This window comes from Fringilla coelebs (assembly GCF_963513975.1).
Source record: "Fringilla coelebs genome assembly, chromosome: 13".
NCBI classification, from domain to species: Eukaryota; Metazoa; Chordata; class Aves; order Passeriformes; family Fringillidae; genus Fringilla; species Fringilla coelebs.
The window spans coordinates 11,479,783-11,500,376 of NC_140039.1; the positions used below are offsets into that span (position 1 = coordinate 11,479,783).

At 48.7% G+C, this 20,594-nt stretch overlaps 1 protein-coding gene across 1 annotated transcript in view; it reads right to left on the reverse strand.

The window, feature by feature from the left end:
- Positions 1-1,950: 1,950 nt before the first annotated feature.
- PODXL2 (podocalyxin like 2) overlaps positions 1,951-20,594 on the reverse strand; it is a 28,451-nt gene continuing 9,807 nt past the window's right edge. The window contains exons 2-8 of the mRNA XM_084214207.1: positions 19,935-20,228; positions 9,565-10,451; positions 8,470-8,544; positions 5,416-5,572; positions 4,480-4,541; positions 2,662-2,841; positions 1,951-2,322 (exon numbers count right to left, since the gene is read on the reverse strand). Of these exons, the coding sequence (XP_084070333.1) occupies positions 2,113-2,322; positions 2,662-2,841; positions 4,480-4,541; positions 5,416-5,572; positions 8,470-8,544; positions 9,565-10,451; positions 19,935-20,228 (1,865 nt within the window). The 3' untranslated portion in view covers positions 1,951-2,112. The remainder of the gene's footprint in view (positions 2,323-2,661; positions 2,842-4,479; positions 4,542-5,415; positions 5,573-8,469; positions 8,545-9,564; positions 10,452-19,934; positions 20,229-20,594) is intronic.

The window sequence follows — 20,594 nt, forward strand, 5'->3', positions numbered from 1 at the left end:
GTGGCATTATCTTTTTAACAGCCCCTGGGCATTAAAAACATATTTGATGAGGATTATTGGACTTAGAAAGATTTACATGGTGCAGCTGCCTAAAGGCCATGGGCATGCCAGGCCCTGTTACGCTAAGTGCTATAAAACCTCAAATTTTAACTCCGTGCTTTAATTTACTCACCATAACAACAATTTGCATTTAATCATTTGAGCCCCAAAGTGCCTTCAACGCAGCCAATGGACTTGTGCAGTTTTACCGCACAGACCTATCAAACTCAGCAGGAGCCCCCCACAGAGGGGTGGTCAGAGAGGGCCATGTATGGCTGTCTGCATCCATGAACTGTCCCCCACTACCAACTGCTGGGGCAGGAGAAGGAACTCTGAGCATCTCTGCAACCCTACCAAGGTACAAAAGGAACTGATGATCACTGTGTCCTACATAACACCAGGAAAGATATGGAGGCAGGCTAAAACCACTGAAAATTGGAATCTGGATAGGAAACCAAAGGTTACCACCTTTCTTGAATCCTTAATAAACTGGTATCAGAGTGGTCCTCCATCGAGGTGATCTGTGATTCAGTTTGCATGCAAAGCGCTACACAAACTGCAACAACAGACTCTGGCACCTTGACTTCAGGCACACCCACCAGAGAGGAACATGCTAGAGGTCTCTATACATACAGTGATAGATTTACAGGCTGCACATCTGGGGCCTCTGTGTACAAAGGTTCCCTTCAAGACCAAGTGTGAAGCTGCATCTCGCAGGAAGCAAGCATGCAGATCACCACCACTAGGGAGAGAAGTACTGGTGCCTCTGACCGAAGCAAGTCCCTCAATCCCTCAATGACAGAAGAAACAAATGTTCTGGGATTTCAGGCTTGACAGTAGTTGAAGCAGGGCTCAGAGAACAATTACACATATTCACGTGCCTTTAGCACACATCTTCAGGGAGCTGGAGCCTCAAAGTTGCCTGAGGCATGCCTGAGAAACATTCATTGGGGAGCTCTTACATCCGATTCTCATCTCATCAGAACTGGCTCTTACATTGTTTAAATGCAGTGATTTTAAAGATGTTACCCCGATTTATACCTGTGGGATATTAAACACTTCTACCCTTCCCTCAGGGCAAGATGCTGAAATTGAAACAAAAGGATGAGGACATTACTTGTTTCCCTATTTTAAAAGTTTCACATAGTCTTTATATTTACTGCAAAATGACCAACTGAAATCAAACTAACCTGAAAAATAGAACTGGAGTGGAAAAGGCCAGCCAGTTTAAAACTTACACAAGACAAGGGATATATTCCTGCTGATTTCCCAGGCTATTGTGAAAGAGGCATGTAAACACCATTTTTGAGCAACGCTCCAACCTAAAGCACATTTCCATCTAAAATGCTGCACCATGGCACTGAATTCTCTGCAATCAGTCAAGCAAGGGTAAAGTGCTCAAACTTTGCAAGCTCAGCTTAGAGTTGTGGAGCTGAAAAATGGAGTGGGGCTGTTTGTGGTACCAGGGGGGAAATGAGATGACAGCAGGGAGTGGTGGGAGGGGTGTTTTCCCCAAATGTAAACATCAGCTCTCATACAATTAGTAGCTGAATGCTAGAGCACTAAAAAACCTGTTTTTCACATGGGGATTGCAAACTCTGCCCAGAACATCGACAGAATCTTGGCTCCCCTCCATCCAGAATGTACAGGTTTTACTGCACCTGCATGGACTGAATGTGGTCTCAAGGTCAGTATCTGGAAAGTGAATTTACTCCCCAAATCTGGACTCTTGGTGGCAGGCAGCCCCACCAGCTTGTTTCTCCAATCCAGACAGTCTCAGCCACTATCACAGAGCTACAGTAAGTGCATTTAAAGGTGATGAAAGCATTGGTGCTACTGATAAGAACACACACACAGAGATCTATAAACCCACCCCTCCCGCTTCCCTCTGTTCTGTGATCCTCCTGGCTCCAAGCCTCAGATGCAGGCTCAGGACTTCCATAGGGAAAACTTGCCCAAGACATGTTCAAAGGTTTTAAGAAGTTCCTGAGAAGCCACCTGATCCCATGGTCCATCAGTCAAGATAGGAGAAAAACAAGTGTGTTTAAGAGGGTAGTTCCCTCCTTTCTTTTTCTAAAGATGCGTGTCTTCCTCAAACACATCCACATCCTCGCTCGCCTGCTTATTGATCAGGACATCCCAGCTGTCAGGGCCATTGATGGTGTTCCCCCCGTTCACGCTCGGCTTCTTCTCCTGCATTTCCGACTGGCTGTCACTGGCCACGTCCAGAGTGGGGTTGTCATGGCAGCCGTTCTCAACAAAGCGCAGCTCCTCGCCGTGCGACTGCCAGGGACGAGAGGACACAGAGGGAGACAAAGAGGGATAGGTCTTAATGCTGCTGAGAAGCACAATCAGACCAGGCTATGAGGGTCACCAAGACCTTTGCAGAGTCAGTGGGAAGAGGTAGCTTTATTCCCAGCCCAACCCTCAGAGTGGAAATGAGCTGTCTTAAGCACATTTGCATCTCTCTTACACCTGAGTGAACTCCACCGCTGCTCCAGCAGTGTGTCCAGCTACGTCCCATAACTGGACAGGGGAAAACAACTGCCCTCTTAACTTCCCAATCTCCTCCATCCCAAGGGCTAAGAGTCTGGCCACCTTCTCCACCCTTCCAGTGCTCACCATGTTCTTCATCTTGGGCAGGCGTCTCTGCCAACAGTTGTAGATGAGCCCCAAGACGATGATGATGGCACAGATGGAGCCGATGATCACCAACACCACAAAGAGCTTCCCATAATCACTGCGTGTCTGGTTAGGGTGCGACTGGCAGCTTGTGGTGGTCGAGTAGTTCTGGATGCCAATCTGGAAGGAAGGAAGCAGTACACTAAAAGCCCTGACCTGCAGGCAGATAGAATCCTGTTCAGACTTTCCAGAGTCCAAGTACAGGACCATGAATGTGGGCAGAGGAACTGAAAGCCAGGGTTGGAGACTCAGGTTGTACACAATCTTACATCACTAGAAAGCTCATACCTATACATAACACCACTTTCCATGAAAGCTGACCCATCAGCAAATGACAGTAGGCACAATTTTATTTTGCTCACCTGCACAAGGATATCACACCTTTGTGTATGACAAGGAGGCTTTCATGGGAGAAACTGTCCAAGCTTGAGAGTCCCCAGGACAAACTACGGGCCACTGACAGGTGCTGAGGCTTTGGTAACTGCTTGGCAGAGAATGCAACCCTAATAAATAGGTTTCCAGTAAAGCTCAGGCCCTAAGAGGGCATAGAGGTCTTGAAAGTGGACAGCTGCCTGCTGAGCCTAAAAGCTTAGGAATAGCTGCCCTAGAAACTGGCCCCCTGTAGCTGTCAGCAACAGCCCAGGTTGGTCCCAGTGACTTGGGAGATTTGAAACAGGTTATGTATCAATTCAGTAGTAAGTGCGACAGGTGTAAGAGAATATCCTCCCTCCTCCTTGCAATCTCATGCTGGTGCAAGGGCAGCACTGTGAGCAGAGTTTCATTACTGATAGAGCCAGAGAGCCAGGGGCATGGGGCAAGGAGGCTCTGGTAGAACTCACATTAACACGGGGCCACAGTTGCAAAGTTGAACCTTGCATTCCCACAAATCCTTCTTTCTGGACAGTTCTAGCTGCTGATATTTCAGTCCTACAATTTCTACAGGGTTGGCTTTTTGCACTTTCTCTGGTGTAAGCCAATCAATACACCACTGAGCAGTTAATTTGCTTTGTCCAACTGCACCAGTTTGTTAGGTCAGGGAAAAACCTGAGAGCAGACAGCCAGGAAGGCAGTGGCTCAATCCTGCTGCTAAAATCAGCAAAATTAATTCAGTGGTTGGCACAAAAAACTCAAGCAGAATCAGGTTCTTAGTGCCTACATACCCTGTAGGACAAAGGGGCAAAGGCAGAGATTGTGGGACTGATTTGTCCTCATCTCTATCCACTTCCAAGCTGCCCAGGGTTAGAAGGGAATATGTGAGGCCTAGAGGAAGATGGCAGAGGAGTCTGGGATCCATTGACTTGATCCCTTGTGGAGGCAGTTGTTTCAGGAGTGAAATGCAGACCCAGAATCGTAGAAGGTGTGTGAATGTGTCAAGAGAAGCCAATGTGTGTAAAACAGCTGGAGGGTGAGCAGGGCCAAATGTGGGGGTCTGCAGCACCCACAGTGCTTTGGACAATAGTATGGAAGGGGTGACACTGAGAATCCCAACCAAATGAATGTGTGAAAAGCAGTCTCACAACGAAGCCAGAAAAGCAGGGAGGGAATAACCCATAGTTACTCTCTTAAAAGGAGCTGACATTTGATGGCCTGGCTACTACCAGTGAGGGGAGAAGGGAGTTTGCCAAGCATCTGACACATCTGTTTGTGTGCTCTGGGTTCAGCACTTGGTTAGAGTGAGATATGCTTCCAGATTTCAAGTTGCTTATTTTAATTGTATAACTGGTCTTAAGAAACAGATGCAGGCAGACAGGCTCTTACCTCAGCTAAGCTCCTCTTAACATCCCCCAGTGCCATGAGAACATCTTTTGTAGGGATAACACCTGTAAAGTAGAGGAAGAGATCAGTGCTGCTCTCAGCTCAGGTTACTCAGTCAGATGTATTCATCAGTATAAAATCCCCAACAGGATAAAGGCAGGGAAACACACATTTTTGTTCATTGGTGTTTTATGTCAGGAGGCTGAAAGAACACAGGATCACAGACAAGGGTACCTCCAAATACTCTTTAAAAGAGTAAGAAAATCCAGGGATGAACTGATAGCAGTGCAACCTAGGTACCGTCCCCACCACCATAGAAGCTCTCAGGATCCCTGTCTGCTCTGGGAGCAAGCAGCAGCACTCAAAAAGTCATGGAGACAGGTTCACAAAGGTCAGAATGTCAACATTAGAAACCTCTGTCAGTAAGCAGGTGGGAAAAGGACTCCTGTACCAAAACAGGAATAAAGACATGGTAAAACGTTCCAGTCCAGCCCACGTTCACTTTCAGCTTTTGTTTCTTTGGGGATGAAGGAGGGCACTATGAAGACCATCCTAGTTCAGAAAGGACTTCAGAATTGATAGGTTAGGAAGTGAACCAAGAGCAGGCTGTCATATCCTTCCATGATGGGGAGTACATAAGGAGAAACCTGACAGATGCTCAGGGAAAGGCAATCCAGGGAGGCAGCAAAGCTGAAGGCAATGTGCAGAAGTGCAAAGTGCAGTGCTTTGTGCAAGCAGTGAGGGACAACCCAGAAGCCAGAGGTAAAGAAAGATGTCCTCAGTCCCTCTCCATCCCTCAAGTCCAGTGAACACTGAGAACTGGTGGGATTGAAAAGGATTGGAAAGCAAAAGCTCCTTCCAACATGGCTGTGTACCTCCATTTGGGAGTCCCTTAAATACACTCCCCGTCACAGGAAGGATCCTTCTGCCAGCACTTACCCTGTTCCCCTGCCAGCGTCATTAGCAAGTGCTTGTCATTCTCATTGGGTTTGCTGAGAGAGATGAGCCAGCGGTCCTGCAGCCCCTCTGCCTGCCTGGAGAAGGCATCCTCCACCAGTGCCAACAGCTGGGGACCCCTCTCCAACCGAAATTCCTCCTGCCACAGGAAAGGAACCTTGGTGAGTGCATGGTAGGGACAAGGCAGCTGTAGCACTGCAGGGCTGTGCCCAAAAGCCAGCAGTGTTAAACCTGGTGCAACGCTCTGCTGCACAGCGCCCCAGGCTGGAGCCACAAACACCTCCTGATGCACCAACCTTCCTCCTCAGCTCCTGGGGCTGCCAAATGCCCCACACCAAGTTCTCCTAGCACACAGGGATCCCGGAGCAACATGATGGTGTAAGGTGAGAAGGAAGCAGCCAGGCTCCTGCCCACAGCCAGCGCTGGGTCAGCAGGTGCCGCTCAGCCTGACGTGCTCCAGCCATCCCTCAGCAGGCGCCTTTGCTGCTTTCTCACTCCTGTGTTTCTATTCTCATCTCCAGTTGCCATGCCAACCTGAAGGCCACACAGATGATTAATAAAATGGAGAGTTCTTGTTGCCATGGCAATTTGAAGCGCTCAGGGCAGGCACAGGCCTGTGCCAAAAATGGCCTAATTGGAGAAGACATCGATGACTGGAGCCTGAATCACAAGAGCCTGGCAGTGCCTCCTCTCATGAAATGATGAGTTTTGGTATGGGGAGGCAGGAGGAGCTGCATGAGGAAGCAGCACTGTGATGCAGCACCACAATGTTCAGCTGCAGCTCCAGCTCATGGTCCCACTGCCAGTGTGAGGCTCTCTTTTGGGGGATGCAGAGGAAAGGGGAGCAGCTGAGCCAGGAGCAGGAGGACAGAAGCGAGATGTTTCTGGTGATGGGTAAGGCAGAGGTTGCAGAGCACTAATCAATTCTCCATGGTGGAGAGGAGGGAGCAGTGAAGGAGCTTGAATGCACCTGTGCCAAGGTGGAGGTCACCTCCCAGTGCATAGCCAGGTACCACTGCTGGGTCAGATCCTGCAGTCCTCACCTGGGCAAACTTTCCAGATATGTTGAGCAGGAGATTTGCCCAGAGGGAGACTGAAGTGATTCACTTGCCTGGAGCCCACTGGGAAGACAAACAGGCTTCCAACTTAACCCAGAAATACAGACGATCCCTGCAGCAGGTAAAAGCCTGGTGCCATGAAGTGTATTGAAGCTCAAAGCACAACCTTCTGGAAGGATCTAAGCACCCTCCTTGTCCCTCAGCTTTTCACTAGGACTCAATACACACCAGATCATGGCACCAAAACGTTGAAATATGTGAGGAATATACACTCATACTAATTTAAAACTACAGCACTTGCAACACAGGTTCTCCCTGAAAACCCCAGAAAGCCAAACACCACAGAATTCCGATACAGACACCAAAAAACAAAAGGGACAGGCAGACCTGGGTGAGGTGCCCAAACTGAGCAAATTACCAAGGGTAGGAAACAAACTGCATCAACACCAGTGGAAAGATGAAGAGGTTGATTCCAGCTTCACTCATGCAAAGTGGTAATGGGAGGCAGGGAATGATGAGATGCTCATGTTAAATATGTATGTCGACAAATGTCCCTTCGAATAAGGGGTAGTACAGCACAAATCATTCACTGGGAAATATGTTTTGAAACATGAAATCAAGTAGAAAAATAGTTCAGTCCTGCCTATCCCAGGGCACCATCTTCCTCCAGCAAGGCAGAACTGAGGATTCAACAGCAAAGACATAATTTGATAAAGAGACATCTGCACATCTGCTTTTCAGTTCTTCCCCTTAAACAACACAAGTGACCACAGAAAGGAACTTAGTACATATTACAAAATTAACTAGTATTTAAAGTCCACAGAGATGGGAGAGAGAGTGATGGGGACATGAAGGAAACAGGGCAGGAGGACTCTGATTTTCAAGGACTCCTTTCCTGCATTACAATTTTGAACTGTAGCAGAGATACTTAAAGCCCTCCACATTGGTTTGCCTAAATTAGGAGGAAAAAGACTGACTTTTCATCTATTCTTAGAGCAGTTGGCATGCCTTACTGTGTATAGGAATTTCCCCATTTTTCCTGTCCCCAAAAAGGTCACCTTTAAAAAAAAGCAAAACAAACGAACCAAGAACTCACCAGTAGTGGCAAGAGGTCAGTGCCAGAGAGCAACCCTGCAGTAACAGAACCAGCTGGCTCTGCCCACAGCAGGAGCCCCACAAAGCAGGAGTGCAGATGCACGAGGCCAGAACACAATTCCTCAATGAAACATTTTAGCCTCAGGTTGTCAGGCTTATAATAATTTCTTAGAATTATGAAAGGCACCTTGACCCCAGGCCTTTCACAACTGGTTTTTAAATGCCTGACAAAAGGCCCAGCAGAAGTGAACAAGCCCTTTTGTCAGGGATCCACAACGGACTCTGGGCTCATGAATTAACTACAGCTTTATGAGGATGGATGGACAGGCATTGGATTAGCAAAGCATGGCTGGTTAACAGACACAGCTAACACACAAGATAATAGGGTCGGGAGAAGAGATCCTTAAGGAAGATTTAGTGATAACTGCTTGATACTTATCCATGCACAGTCCAAATGGGAGTCCCTATTCCTCTGAGCCATCAGAGGATTTTTACTATGTGCTGGAAGGAATGGAAGGAAAAGGAAGAGAAGGAAGGAGAACTGCATTCAATCCTGTAAGAGGTGCAATGTTAAAAGCTCTCATGTCTCATGACAATCCAGGTACTGACTGGCACAGACTAGCAGCCAGAAGTTAGTAAAAAATCCAATATGGAACTGACATGTGCTAGACTTGGAGCAAAATCATCTCCCTCCACCCACTCTTTTTCCCTTTTGGAGAACAGAAATATTTCTGTCCTCCCCTTCTCTTCACAGCCTCTATATGTTGAGATTTAGTACTTTTAAAATGTTATGTGGTGAAAGCAGACAGGAGGAGCTGTGCCTGCCTTCACTTTCCTAAACACCATTGCCCCCGTGCCATGAAATCTCTCTGGACTGACTTACACAGTCTATGTTATCCGACATATTCAGGATGATATAGTTCTTTCCTGCCAGGTTGCTCCAGTCTTTACAGATCACCTGGAGAGACAAGACAAAGACAGCTGGGTTCAGGCATGAATGTAACTCTGCTGCTGAAAGCACAGGGTACACAAGGGACAGGAGTAGGGCACTGTGCCATACTCCCAGAAGCACTTCTCAAAGGATGTGACTGTCCTTTAACTCTCTGTTCTAAGAAGAAATCACCATTTCAGAGCTAACATAGAACAGGGACAAAGCTACTCTGCCAGCTTGCTACAGCTCAGCTTGACCTTCCCCTTCTATCTAGACTCAAGGAGGACACAGTTTCTCAGTGGAAAACTCTCTAGCCTGCAGCCTTATCAGCACTTAACACAAAACCTAACCAGGAGCCTCTGTGGTCCTTAAACAAACTGGTGAGAGAGGGCAGCACTTAGCAGGCAGGATAGCATGCTCAGAGGGACTAAATCACTTGCTCAGGCTCCTGAGTACCATGGAGCAGAAAGCAAAATTAAAAGCTTTGCTTGGTACCTTCTCACCAGTCAGCCCCTGCTACATATCTTCTCTTAACCAGCTGCATATTTGCTGAATTCAGGAACTGCAGTTCACCCCTCCTCTGCCACAGGCTCTCCTAGACCAACATCCCAACATCCTCACATATAACTGTACTCTGCTCCACCCGCTCTGCATCTGGTCCCTGCAGGCAGCATTAGCAAAACCAGCACTTTCTTCTCCCTCCCCTTCCAGAAATCCTTGGGGCCATGTTTGTCCTGACACTTCCAATAATGCAGGCTGAGGAAACAAGGAGCTTTCTCTGCCGTGCATGCCCCAGAAGAAAGGTGTTCAGCTTCTGTTTATCAGAAGCAGGATTTTGTGCAGCTAGGAAGATGTGAGGGGCCAGGGTTTCACCAAGGATGATGGATACTCTTAAGAACTGCTGTGAATAACCAGTTTTGACTGGGTGAACAGAAAAACATACTTCCAGCAGTCAGACTTAGGGACAGGCTTAAACACTCCCCAGGAGTGAAGTAGCCAAATGTCCCCACTGCAACCTCCCAGCCCAGCCCCGGCTCCCAGGGCAACCTGTGCAGAGTCCCAGGGCAGCTCCGTGGGCAGCATGGCCATGCGGGCGTCCCCAGCCTGGGGTGACGAGCTCCTCTCTGCTGCTGCCGTCTCAGTGGCTGACTCAGTGTCATTCCAAAGGGGATCCAGCTCAGGCTCATCAGCTCTGTCCCACAGAGACACAGAAGAGGGCTGCTGCTCACTACCAGGAAGAGTCTGGGTGCCTGGGGAGCTGCTTGCAGGAGAGGGTGTCCCCACAGGCGTTTCCACTGTCTGCTCCATGTCGGTCAGCGTCGTGGGCTCCAGCATCTCCCATCCCACTGTGGGCTCTGACACCTCCTCCCTGGCTGAATGCTCTTCCCCACCAGCCTCCACTGTGGTCTCTGCAGGCTCTGCTCCAGTTGTAGCCACAGCCAGCTCTGAATCTGCTCCCCCAACAGCCCAAGTGTCTCCAGTTGTCACCTCAAAGAGTTCTTCCGAATCAATGGGAGATCTTGCAGCAACTGTAGTAGAAAAAGTAGAGGGCACAGGTAGGAGACCTGGTCCCATGCTGCTCCCAAGGTCTAAGCCTGGAGAAACAGAGTCCTCTTCTTGCCCTCCTATGGCTGCCTCGGTCACAACACCTGGCCTGGCAGAGGCTGTGGAAAACAGAAGGGAGAAGGAGTCCTCTTGGTCCACTGGTTCAGAAGATGTAACCTCTGGTCCAGAGGTCTGGAGGCTCTCCATTCCTCCTCTTGAGTGGTCTATAGGGAGCAGCCCCTCCTCTTCCTCTAGTGTGGAGAAAGGAGTGTGTAAGTCAGGCTCCACAAATTCTGCTGGTGGCTGGACAGTGGCCATTTCCCAGTTGTCTACTTGCGTCCTATTTTGTTTCAGCAATGCCTTCTGAGATGAAGCAGGAAAGGTATAATCTAAAAAGAGATCCAAAAGACTTCATGTTACATCTGAACTAAGAAGTCTAAAAGGCAGATAATATCCAATTATGTGTCCAGACACTGGTGGGAGTCAAATGGCAGAGACCCTCCAAGAGCAGATAGCCTGCCACAGCAAAGAACCATCCCACCCAATATGTGCATTTCTCCATCTACACATCCAATCCCAGTAAACCCATATTCCCCAGGGATAATTTCCATCTTTGTTTTCTCCACATCTGTCTGTCCATAGGCACTTTCACAGACAATAATTACAGTTTTAACACTTAGCATCTTTAAGTTGAGGTTATGAGTGTTAGGAAACAACTAGAACCCAGAGATTCATTTCAGACAAGACTGAGAAAGATATGGGGTGGTAGCAGCAGTCAGCCACAAGCTAAATGGGAAATACTACAGGAGAGAAACTAAAGGACAGAAAACCAATTCCTCCTTCCTGGCACAGCCAAGTTATACCATCAAACCCTGAATCAACCTGGGCATATTTGAAATGTAAAATTTTAGTTTGTACAGCACTTCAGAGCAGAAAAGTCATCCCACAAACATCTGCATTAGTTTTGCTTTGCTACAGCAGCTGAATCTAACTCCCCTCCCTCCAACTACAGCCCCTGTTGTTCTGTGGCTCTGACCACAAATGGAAGTGTTGTTGCTAGACAAACACAGATGCTGAAGGAGATGCAGCTCACAAGTGTAAGGTCAGAGCAGGCTGGGGTTTCTTCTGGAAGCTAACAAGGAACTGGGGACCCAGGAAAAGGAACGTATCTGTAAGATCAGAGATGTTTAGTTCAGGGTGGCAGGCAAAAATCCAGCAAGCATATATAAACCTTCATCTTTCTTGAGAAACTGCTCGTACCCACGGAGTTCTGTTTCAGGAGTCTGCATCCCAATTAACTCCCTTTCTCCCCAAGCCAAGCACAGCACATTCTCACTGAGAAGGGAAGGAAGACGATCCCTGCACAGCCAGAAATCAACCCCCTGCTCTGTCTATGGTTATTAAATAAATGACTGTCTGAAATTCCCAAGGCTCCCGTCTCCTCTCCTGCCTGCCAAAGCAGATGCTCCACTAAGCACAGTGGGCAGCAGCTGTCTGGATGCCTTACAGAGATCTGCACAAAAAATCTCCACATATCCCTTGCTCACTGCTGCCAGAGTGGGTGCAAGCTCCCAGGCAGAGAGGCCATGTCGGCATACACACCCTGCCCTGGGTATTCCCTGGCAATCAGGACTGCCCATGCTACTCCTGGCCAACCCTCCTCAGCAGAAACCACACTGCTCCATCCACCCCAAGCAGGAGGTGTAAAGATCCTCCTGTTCAGCAGGCGAGCGAGCAGCTTTCCTAACCCACAGCTCATTCCCTTTAAGGTGTCAGCAGCTCCTCCCAGATGTTGCCCGAAGATGAGTGTTACCCAGCTGCTGACCTTCAGAGCCATGGTGTGGAGACTGGCTCCCAGTTCTGTCTGCAAAGAGGCCACTGGGATTCACTGCCCAGGGCAGGCAGAAGTAATGTTGCTTTGCTGCAGTGTCTCACTAGAGAGCAGCCCCCAACTGACACCCCACCCAAAGACCCTGAGGATTAAAAGACTTCTGCTTCCCAACAGCCAGCTGCTGATGCTTCCTCATAGGCCAAAGAGGCTGGCAAGAGCAATCAGTGGAAGCACAGACCAAAAAAACCCCATCTCTCCTCCACTGCCTGGCACTAGTCTTCCCAAAGGCCTTCCCAACAGGTAACATCCCAGTGTCTGCAGACATGGTCACTGCCTTGCTGGATGGATGGCAGGAACAGCCACAGGCCATGGGATGGAGGAGGTTTGGGTAGGACTGTCTTCAGACAGTAAAGCTCCCAGGGCTCTGCTGCTCCTGCTGCTGCAGGGATAACTCAGGGTTTGCACCAAGAACTCCCTCTGCCCTGACATGTGTGGGTGAAAAGTGAGGGTTTTGCCCTTTAAAACAAGGCCCTGTCAGATATGATGCTATTTTCAAGGATCAGCGATCCAATCTGGCATCTCCCTTGCCTAAAGACATTCTAAGATATTCTCATGTCCTTTACACCTTCCTCTCTTCCGTGCTCTTCTTTCCACCTGGAGCAGAGCACGAACTTGCAGGCAGATGGGCACAGCAAAAAAGCAAACCACGAAAAAGCAGCATGAGGTTCATCCCACAGGACCAGAAATGCCCTCAGCCTGTCAGCTCTCCTTTGAAGTCACACACTCAACCTTTCCTTAGAGTGCTCTGCCACAGATTCATTGGCTCCCATGGGGGAAAGCCCCGCATGGTGCAGCTGTGCTGCCTTTCCACCAACAAGATCTAAAGATCTCAGAGGAACTGCCGCCTCTGCCATCTCTTCTGGGCAAAGAAAGTTTAGGACCCATCCCACTCTCTCCCAGCAGACTTCTATCTTACAAGGCAGCCAAAGATTGAAACCTGAGCTGCTTCTCTAAGCCAACAAATCAACAGGGTGGAAGCAGACACAGGAATCCTCACACTTGCTACTAACTGGGTTAACATTCCCACTTGTCATCAGTTTCCCCACTACCCTGCATGTTAAGCTGGGAACATCCTTCTGTCTGGTTCTTAAGACCCCACTGATTAGAAACTCAACTCTTCTCAAATCCTGAGAGAGCTATTACTCAGATTCAAGTAGGGAACAGTGAAACTTGAGGCACAGGGGTGCAGGATTGTGCTCCTTTAAACAAAGAGCTCTCCATATAACCTTGTCACCAAAGGGTTTTTCAATCCCTTTCCAGGTTCAGGAAGGATCACAGAAGCATCAAGGTTGGAAGAGACCTTCAGGATCTAGTCCAACCATCAACCCAGCAGCACTATTATCATTCCTAAACCATATCCCCAAGTGCCACATCCAGATGCCAACTATGATGAGTCAACCCTTCCTTCCAGACTCTTCAGCTAGACAGTTCCTGTCTGGAATCACCTCCTCCTGTCTCACTAACAAGGGCATCTGCCAACTTCTCAAGATCAGATTTAAGGCACTCATATTTCTCTTCGTTTACATCCCTGTTCTTTGATTTGAAGGAAGTTTTGTACCCTGTCCATCTCCCAGGTATGCTATCAGCCCCTAAGCTAGTCCCAGCATAGTCTTCCCAAGCCTCCATCCAGACAAGCTGGCTCATCTGTGCAATGCAGAGCTAAGAGCTTGCCCATTTGAAGAGTCTTCTCAGCATTTCCCTTGATTCCTCTTCCCTCCAACCCTCAGGGAACTCAAAGGGCATCTCCCACTTTTAGCATCTCTTCCAGCATTCAGGTAGCAGATCCCCTTCAGCAAGTGGTTTACAACCCCCTTGGCCCAGCTGGCTGTGCTCCACCTTCAGCAGACCCAGTACCCCTGGTCCCCATACTCTGGGCACATGGCAGTGCACCCCCAAACCTTCCCACCTCCCAGTACCAGTGCCACCCACTTCCCTTCTCACCACTTTTGTGGGGAGAAACAGCAACCACAGAACAGAGGCAGAGAGACACAGCAGCCTGTGCTCCTGCTGCAGGAAGGGGACAGAGTCTTCTGCTAAAGGAGACAGGAATTATGGAGCTGGCTGCAATGCCAGATTTGCCTGGCTTGTTTATCAGCTCATCTGATTTCAGGGAGGAAACAGAGCTCTGCCAAGCCCAAGGATGCTTGAGAAGGGAGAAGGTAGTAACTGCACACACCATCAGCTCCTTCCCTGACAGGGTCTGCTGTCTCCCACCAAGATCAGCAGTAGGCTGGAGCACAAGAGGAGCTTGTGGCCACACACAGACATGGCATGTGCCCCTTTCCCACCACAAACAAGAGCAGCCAAACAACAATGGAGCCAGCATGATCACAGGGGGGCAGCTCAGGAGAACCAACCACTGGAATGATGAAACTGTTCCAGCACCTGTGGCAAACAATCTAGCAGGGATGGACCAGAGGAGTGTAGCAGGCAGACACAGCTCTACATCATGTACCCTCCCAGAGCTTCTCAGCCACACCATCCCCTTGGGAGTCTGGCTCACTGATATGAAATTACACACCTCTGTCTCACCTCTTTACCACCACATCCTTAGCTTCACCCCTTAATGGCTTCCATCAGTGGTGATATTATGCATATTGCAGCATCCAGCTGCCTCCCACAATCACCCAGCTTTTCCCTTCCAAGTTCTCTTACAAAAACCCTCAGGCAGTATTTTTTTAAATAAACCATCTTTCACAGCCTTTCCAAGTCTTGCCCTTTGCATCTCCAAGCAGACCCAGGTCTGGGTCACACAGATCCATTTTCTTTGCCTGGGGAGATGATTTTCCCTGGGAGAGGGGAACATGAGCTTCAAACCTCTGCAGAAGCCACCATTCAGGCAATGTCCTGCTTTCTCCAAAATCAATATCAAAACTTCTCTGACACCAGATGGACCAAGACATGGCACTGTGCCAAAGCACAATTCCCCAGCCAGACATTTAACTCATTACATTTCTGCTTCTCTGTCATTCAGAAGAGCTGGTCTCAGTTACTGCCCTACAAGGTTCCCTACCCTGTATTTGCTATTAACTGTTTAAAGCAACTGTGACAACTCAGGGAGAGGGTGATCCTTATTTTTTTAGTACACATAACCTGACCATAAGGTGTTTATTGGATTAAACTGGCAGATCATGTTAACCAGTGATTGAATTACTGATAACTAAAGGTACTGTAATAAAGACAAGACCATTCCTGGGTTCCAATCACAACACATAGCATCATTCACACTAAAACACCTGCCAACTTTGGGAATCACACGGTGCACTCCACTGAAAATGCAGCCAGATCTGAAACTGTATCTGCTCTCTTTTTTTTGCAGCACAGAACAGTAAGGCTTACTGCAAAAAAGTCATACTCCAGCTGATTGAAACCACAGGGGGATTTCAAAGAGGCAAAATACAATTACTGGTGCTGGAATTAAGCCAGTTGGGGCTAATATACTAATCTTCCAGAAGAGCTAGGAGAGGTTATTATCTGCAACTCTGAGACAAGTCCACACACACAAAAGAGATCACAATCAAAAGAGAGACCCAAAGTAGCAAAGTGATTAGGCCACATTATAGTTGAATTTGCTTGAGGCACAGACTGGGCACCAAGGACTATGTTCCCAAATAGCCTCATACCTTATTCCAGCTCAGCACAGAGACTGCAATAAAGGCAGAATAAACCATCCCCACCCAAACACAGCCAGTCAGGGAACACCCTGCCCAGAGAAACCCTCTGTCATGGGTCAGCCTTTGGCAGCAATGTCTTCACCGAGCTGGCTTGTCCCAAGATAGATCACCCCTGTCCCTGTGCACTAAACCAGGGCATAAACAAGAGGCATCCCAGGAGCTGAGCTAGGGCAGGAGGCTGCTCAGCACTAAGCTGCTTATGGAGACAGCCTTTACCAGGTGCTTCATTTCATTAATGATTGGCTTGAAGATGGTATTAAGAACTGCAGATCTGCTGTCAGTCTGGCAGAAGAGGCAGTAGATTTCAGTAAGGCTGAGAGATACCGGGATCTCTCTTGCCAGAGGCAAGTAATTCATCATGAAAAGAAGTGAATCTCACTATCAGAGAAGATGGAAGGTATTTTATTCCATTAGCTGGTCAGAAAACTTACTTTTTCTTGAATATAGTCTTTCTAACGTGTCTGTCCTACTACCCCTCATCCTAACTCCCCTGGGAATCCCTTCTGCTAATTACTATGAATAATTAAAAGATTACAATTTCCTCCCCCATCCCACAAAGCACCACATGCTGTCCTAGGAAATCACCAATCTAAAAAACTAGATTGGATAGCTCCCAGTAAAGTCATCCCTTGGTCTTCAACCACCTTGGAGCTAAAAGAGCAGTCCCTGGATGTAATGAAGTGAGCTTCATGCCAGCCCACTGTAGCACAGGGAAATGGGATGATGCACTCCAATCCTTGAGCACTCAGCTGTTGGGCTGGGGAGGAGAGGGATGAAGTGCCCTCAAGCACTAGGCATTCACAAGTCTTGTGTCCATTTTCAGGAGCCCACACTTCCCAGCAATTAATGATCAGGCTGCCTCACACTCGAGCCCTCACTGGAAGAGAGGAACATGAGGGACAGTGCATCCTGACCGAGCCAAAGGAGAACACTGAGAGCTGCAAACAGGGAGAACTCCAGGGTGGATACACCACCATGCAGCTCCTTCACCAAACACAAGGGATTCAAAGAGACCTACAGCCCAACCGACTCCCATTTCTAGCCATAAAGATGGATGAGATGTTTTGCCTGCTGCCAAGGACATCTGTGTAACAGCAGGAAACACAGGGGACTGGAAGCCTCCCCAAAAACAAGATGGAGAAAGGGGAAGAAAGGAAAGGATAGGAAGGGCCAGATGCAAGACCCTGCAGGTCCACTGAGTTGATCTGTGGCTCAGGCCAATTTGCTTTGCTACCGAAGGTGAAGCAAAGCAGCCAAACCCAAACTACAACCAGAAGCTTCTGGGTTCCCTGGAAGCCTGAAGGGATGCAGAAGTAACAGGTTCACAGCTCCACTGACTTGCCTTTTGGCTGCAGTACAAATCACACACTGCTTCTTTCCATAAGGATATAGCATCCACATTCCCACCAGACCTAATCCATGTCCTCCACGTGTGGCTCCACTGGGTAGCAGCTGTGCATGGGGTGACACACATGCAAGTGCACACTTCTGTGCACCCTCAGACAGAATGAGACAAATGTCAGGGCCCCTCCAAAGGTTAGTGCTCACTGATGTCAATATAAAAGCACTCTTCTGTAACATAAATCAGCAAAAGCACATTATTCAGGAGAACCAGAGCCCTAGTCTGAGCTGTACTCTTCCACTGGGAGTTTGTTCTCGCTTTCTAATGGACTAACAGGTGGCCCTAGAAATGTTTTCTATAAATATTTTTAAGGGAAGTTTTTTGTGCACTTAACCAAAAAAAAAATAAAAAAGAAAAAGCAGCAGCTGCAGATTGTTATTGCTTTTCAGCTCTTGCAGCCTTGAAGTCACACAAAGGCAGGGCAGTCTCTCCACACAGAGTTCAGACAGACATAAAAAAAAAGGAGAGATGGAGATACCTAATATAGCTTTTGAACAGCAGGAGATATGGCCTATCTGCAAGATCCTGTACCTGGACCAGTTCAGGCCCAATATCTTTGTATAAAGACAAAAACAAGCCAGCACAGGTCTCCTTTCATAGCAGGTAATTTTCTCTCTTTAGGAATACAACAATCCTGTTCTGTGCCTTGATTGATGCAGTGTTTCCAGTGTGTGCCTGGGACAGAGCTACCAACTATGCTGGGCTACACTTCACTGAATGAAATCTCACATAAGGAAAACTTACACTATAATTTTTTTTCCTTAAACAGCAGCTGTTTAAAACTGTTTAATGGGTTTATATGTTGAAAATAACCTAACAGATGTCATCACACAGATCCACAACGTATCACATGGCATCTGTCACACATGCAGCATGTAAGTTCCATCGGTTGGGTGCATCTCTCATACAGAGGCTTTGCATGACAGGAGAAGACTGCCCAATTTAGGGATGCTATTACAATATCCTTTATTGTAAAATGACACACGGCAGGTTTCTAATTAAATTTTAAGTAGAAATGTGCTCCCAGCTCTTGAATAATTCAAACTGTTCTATTAACCAAGGTTCTGAAATGCCATTGAGACATGAGCTCTGGACACAGCAACTGTCAGGGGAAGAAACAGCGCTTGGAAGCAGAGCAGTGGTTAGCTGGGCAGCGGATAGGGCAGGGTATGCATAAAGGACAGCTGAAAGAGCACATCTGCTCCTGGAGGAAAGAACTGCAGGCGAGAACGGAAGGAGAGAGCGGCGTGTTCCGCATGCAAATGGGGCGAGGCACGTGCAGGAGGCAAGGCTGGGTTCAGTACCAGTCATCTCTCCCTCAATGCACAAGCACACGCTGTTCTCCAAGTCACGTCCCGATCTGTGAGGACATGCAGGTGCCTGCTGGCACACCAAGAAAAGCGTTGCTGAGCGCTGCCAGCGCGCGAGAGCAGCTGAGCCGGAGCGCGTCCCAGGGATGCGCGGCAGGAACGGCGCCATCCCAACAGTGCCATCCCAAAAATGGCCCCATCCCAACAGTGCCATCCCCATGGCCCCATCCCAGCAATAGTCCCATCCCAACAAGGGCCCCATCCCAAAAACGGTGCCTTCCCAACAGCCCCATCCCAACAGTGCCTTCCCAACGGCCCCATCCCAACAGCGCATCCCAAAAACGGTGCCTTCCCAACAATGCCTTCCCAACAGTGCCTTCCCAACAATGCCTTCCCAAAAACAGTGTCATCCCAACAATGGCCCCGTCCCAACAGCACATCCCAATGGCTCCATCCCAACAGCCCCGTCCCAGCACTGCTGCACAGCACAGCTGCCCCACAGCCAGGCCTGCAAGTGCCCCAGGGCAGCCAGAGCACAGCCAGACAGGTTTAGCAGCAGTGTCAGTGAGCAAAGGGCTTTGGAGACCTAAGATGGGATGGCCCTTGTCCCACATAGCGTGCGCTGTGCCCCAGTGGGCAACCCAAGCCACAGCTCTGTGGCAGCCCTCAGCCCTGTGTGAGCACAGGTGTTTTTTAAGGTCACAGAAATAGGAGAGGAGATGAAACAAGACTTGTGCTTTCTAATTGCAGACCTCAGTCAGATGTGCTGAGAGCGATACTGCATAAGGGAGGAGGGATAAGGCTGAAGCCTGGCCCTTGGGTAACACTTAATACATGCCCCACATGACACTTAAGAGCAGGAGCATGTGAAATAATCTCCTAAGCTACTGGAAACCCTGCAATGCACCTCCTCCTTCCTCCCATCCTTCTCTCTGAGAGCATCTCAAAGCCAATGAGGGGCTTGGGGAGAGACTACTGGGGGTATGCAGTGGTCTCAGAAAAACACTCCAGAGAGGAAAGCAAACTCAAATGCCAATGAAGCCCATTGTGGTCATGACCCCTCAGGAAGCAGCAGGACAGGGTAGGCAACAGGACAGCTGCCCAAGGGACAAAACCTGCTATTTTCTCTTGGACCAAATCCCCACTGAAGTCACAGAGCGAGGAACCAGAATTTGACCCAGGGAACTCAGTTCTAACTCAAATGCTAAGATGGCCTTCATCTCAGTTGGGCTCTTGAGACCTTAAAGTTGTGCTTAATAGACAGCAACAGAAAAAAACAAGAGAGACGAGAGCATAAAGGGGAGAAAGTGAAAGGAGGGCATGAGGCAATGGGAAACTAGATGGAGGCAGTGCTTTTCCCAGCTCATAGCAGCTCAGGAATAAAAAGCTCAGCTGTAACTTGGTTTCTAAAGCCTGTGCTTGCTCAGGGTTCATTGGGGACACATCAGGCACTGAGGTGAGAAAATAGAGCTGACATTTAATCTCAGGCCCTCTTAGCAAGAGTTGTGTCAAAGCAGGAAGATAGATCCCTGCATCCTTCCACTTCCCCAGAGTCCTTGCAGAGTGGGAGGAAGAATGGGGTAAAGAGAACTTACCTGTTGCTGGTCCCAAGTCCAGGCTGGAGTCGTTGAGCTCTCCCCCATCTTCCCAGAAGTACTGTGGGGGCTGCAAGATCTTGGACTCCTCATTCTCCTCACTGGCAAAGCCTGACCCTGGAGCAGCATGCAGGGAGCCAGGGGCAAGGTCTGGCTCTGCAGCCTCTGGTCTGGTTTGTTCGTGGGAATTCATGGCCTCCAGGTGGGACATCATAGCAAATTCCAGCAGGGAAGTTGATGTGAGGCCATCGGCAGTTGGGTCCTCCGAGGAGGCAAGGCAGAGGCACAAGATCCCTGTATAATGACAGAAAACACACATCAGAGAGAGGAATGACACCCACTGGGCTTGCCTTCCCCTTGAAGCCTATTCCTGCCAAACCAACCTGCTCTGAAGATGGGCTGTGCTCTCAGCTGATGAGGAAAATTAGGGTATTTTGGGAAACATCCACAAGCATGCAGAGTGGCATGCACATCCAGGAGGAGACAGTGCCAAGCAATCATCCAGCGTGGGGCACCTCTTTCTGGGGTGATGATTCACCCTCTCTGAGGTGTTTTTGCCTCTGTTAAAGGATGAGGTGCCTTGTTAATCACCCATCCTGGGGAGGAGGTGGAATGTCATAAAGTTCAGCCATGAAACTCTGGCCTTGTGAAAACAATAAC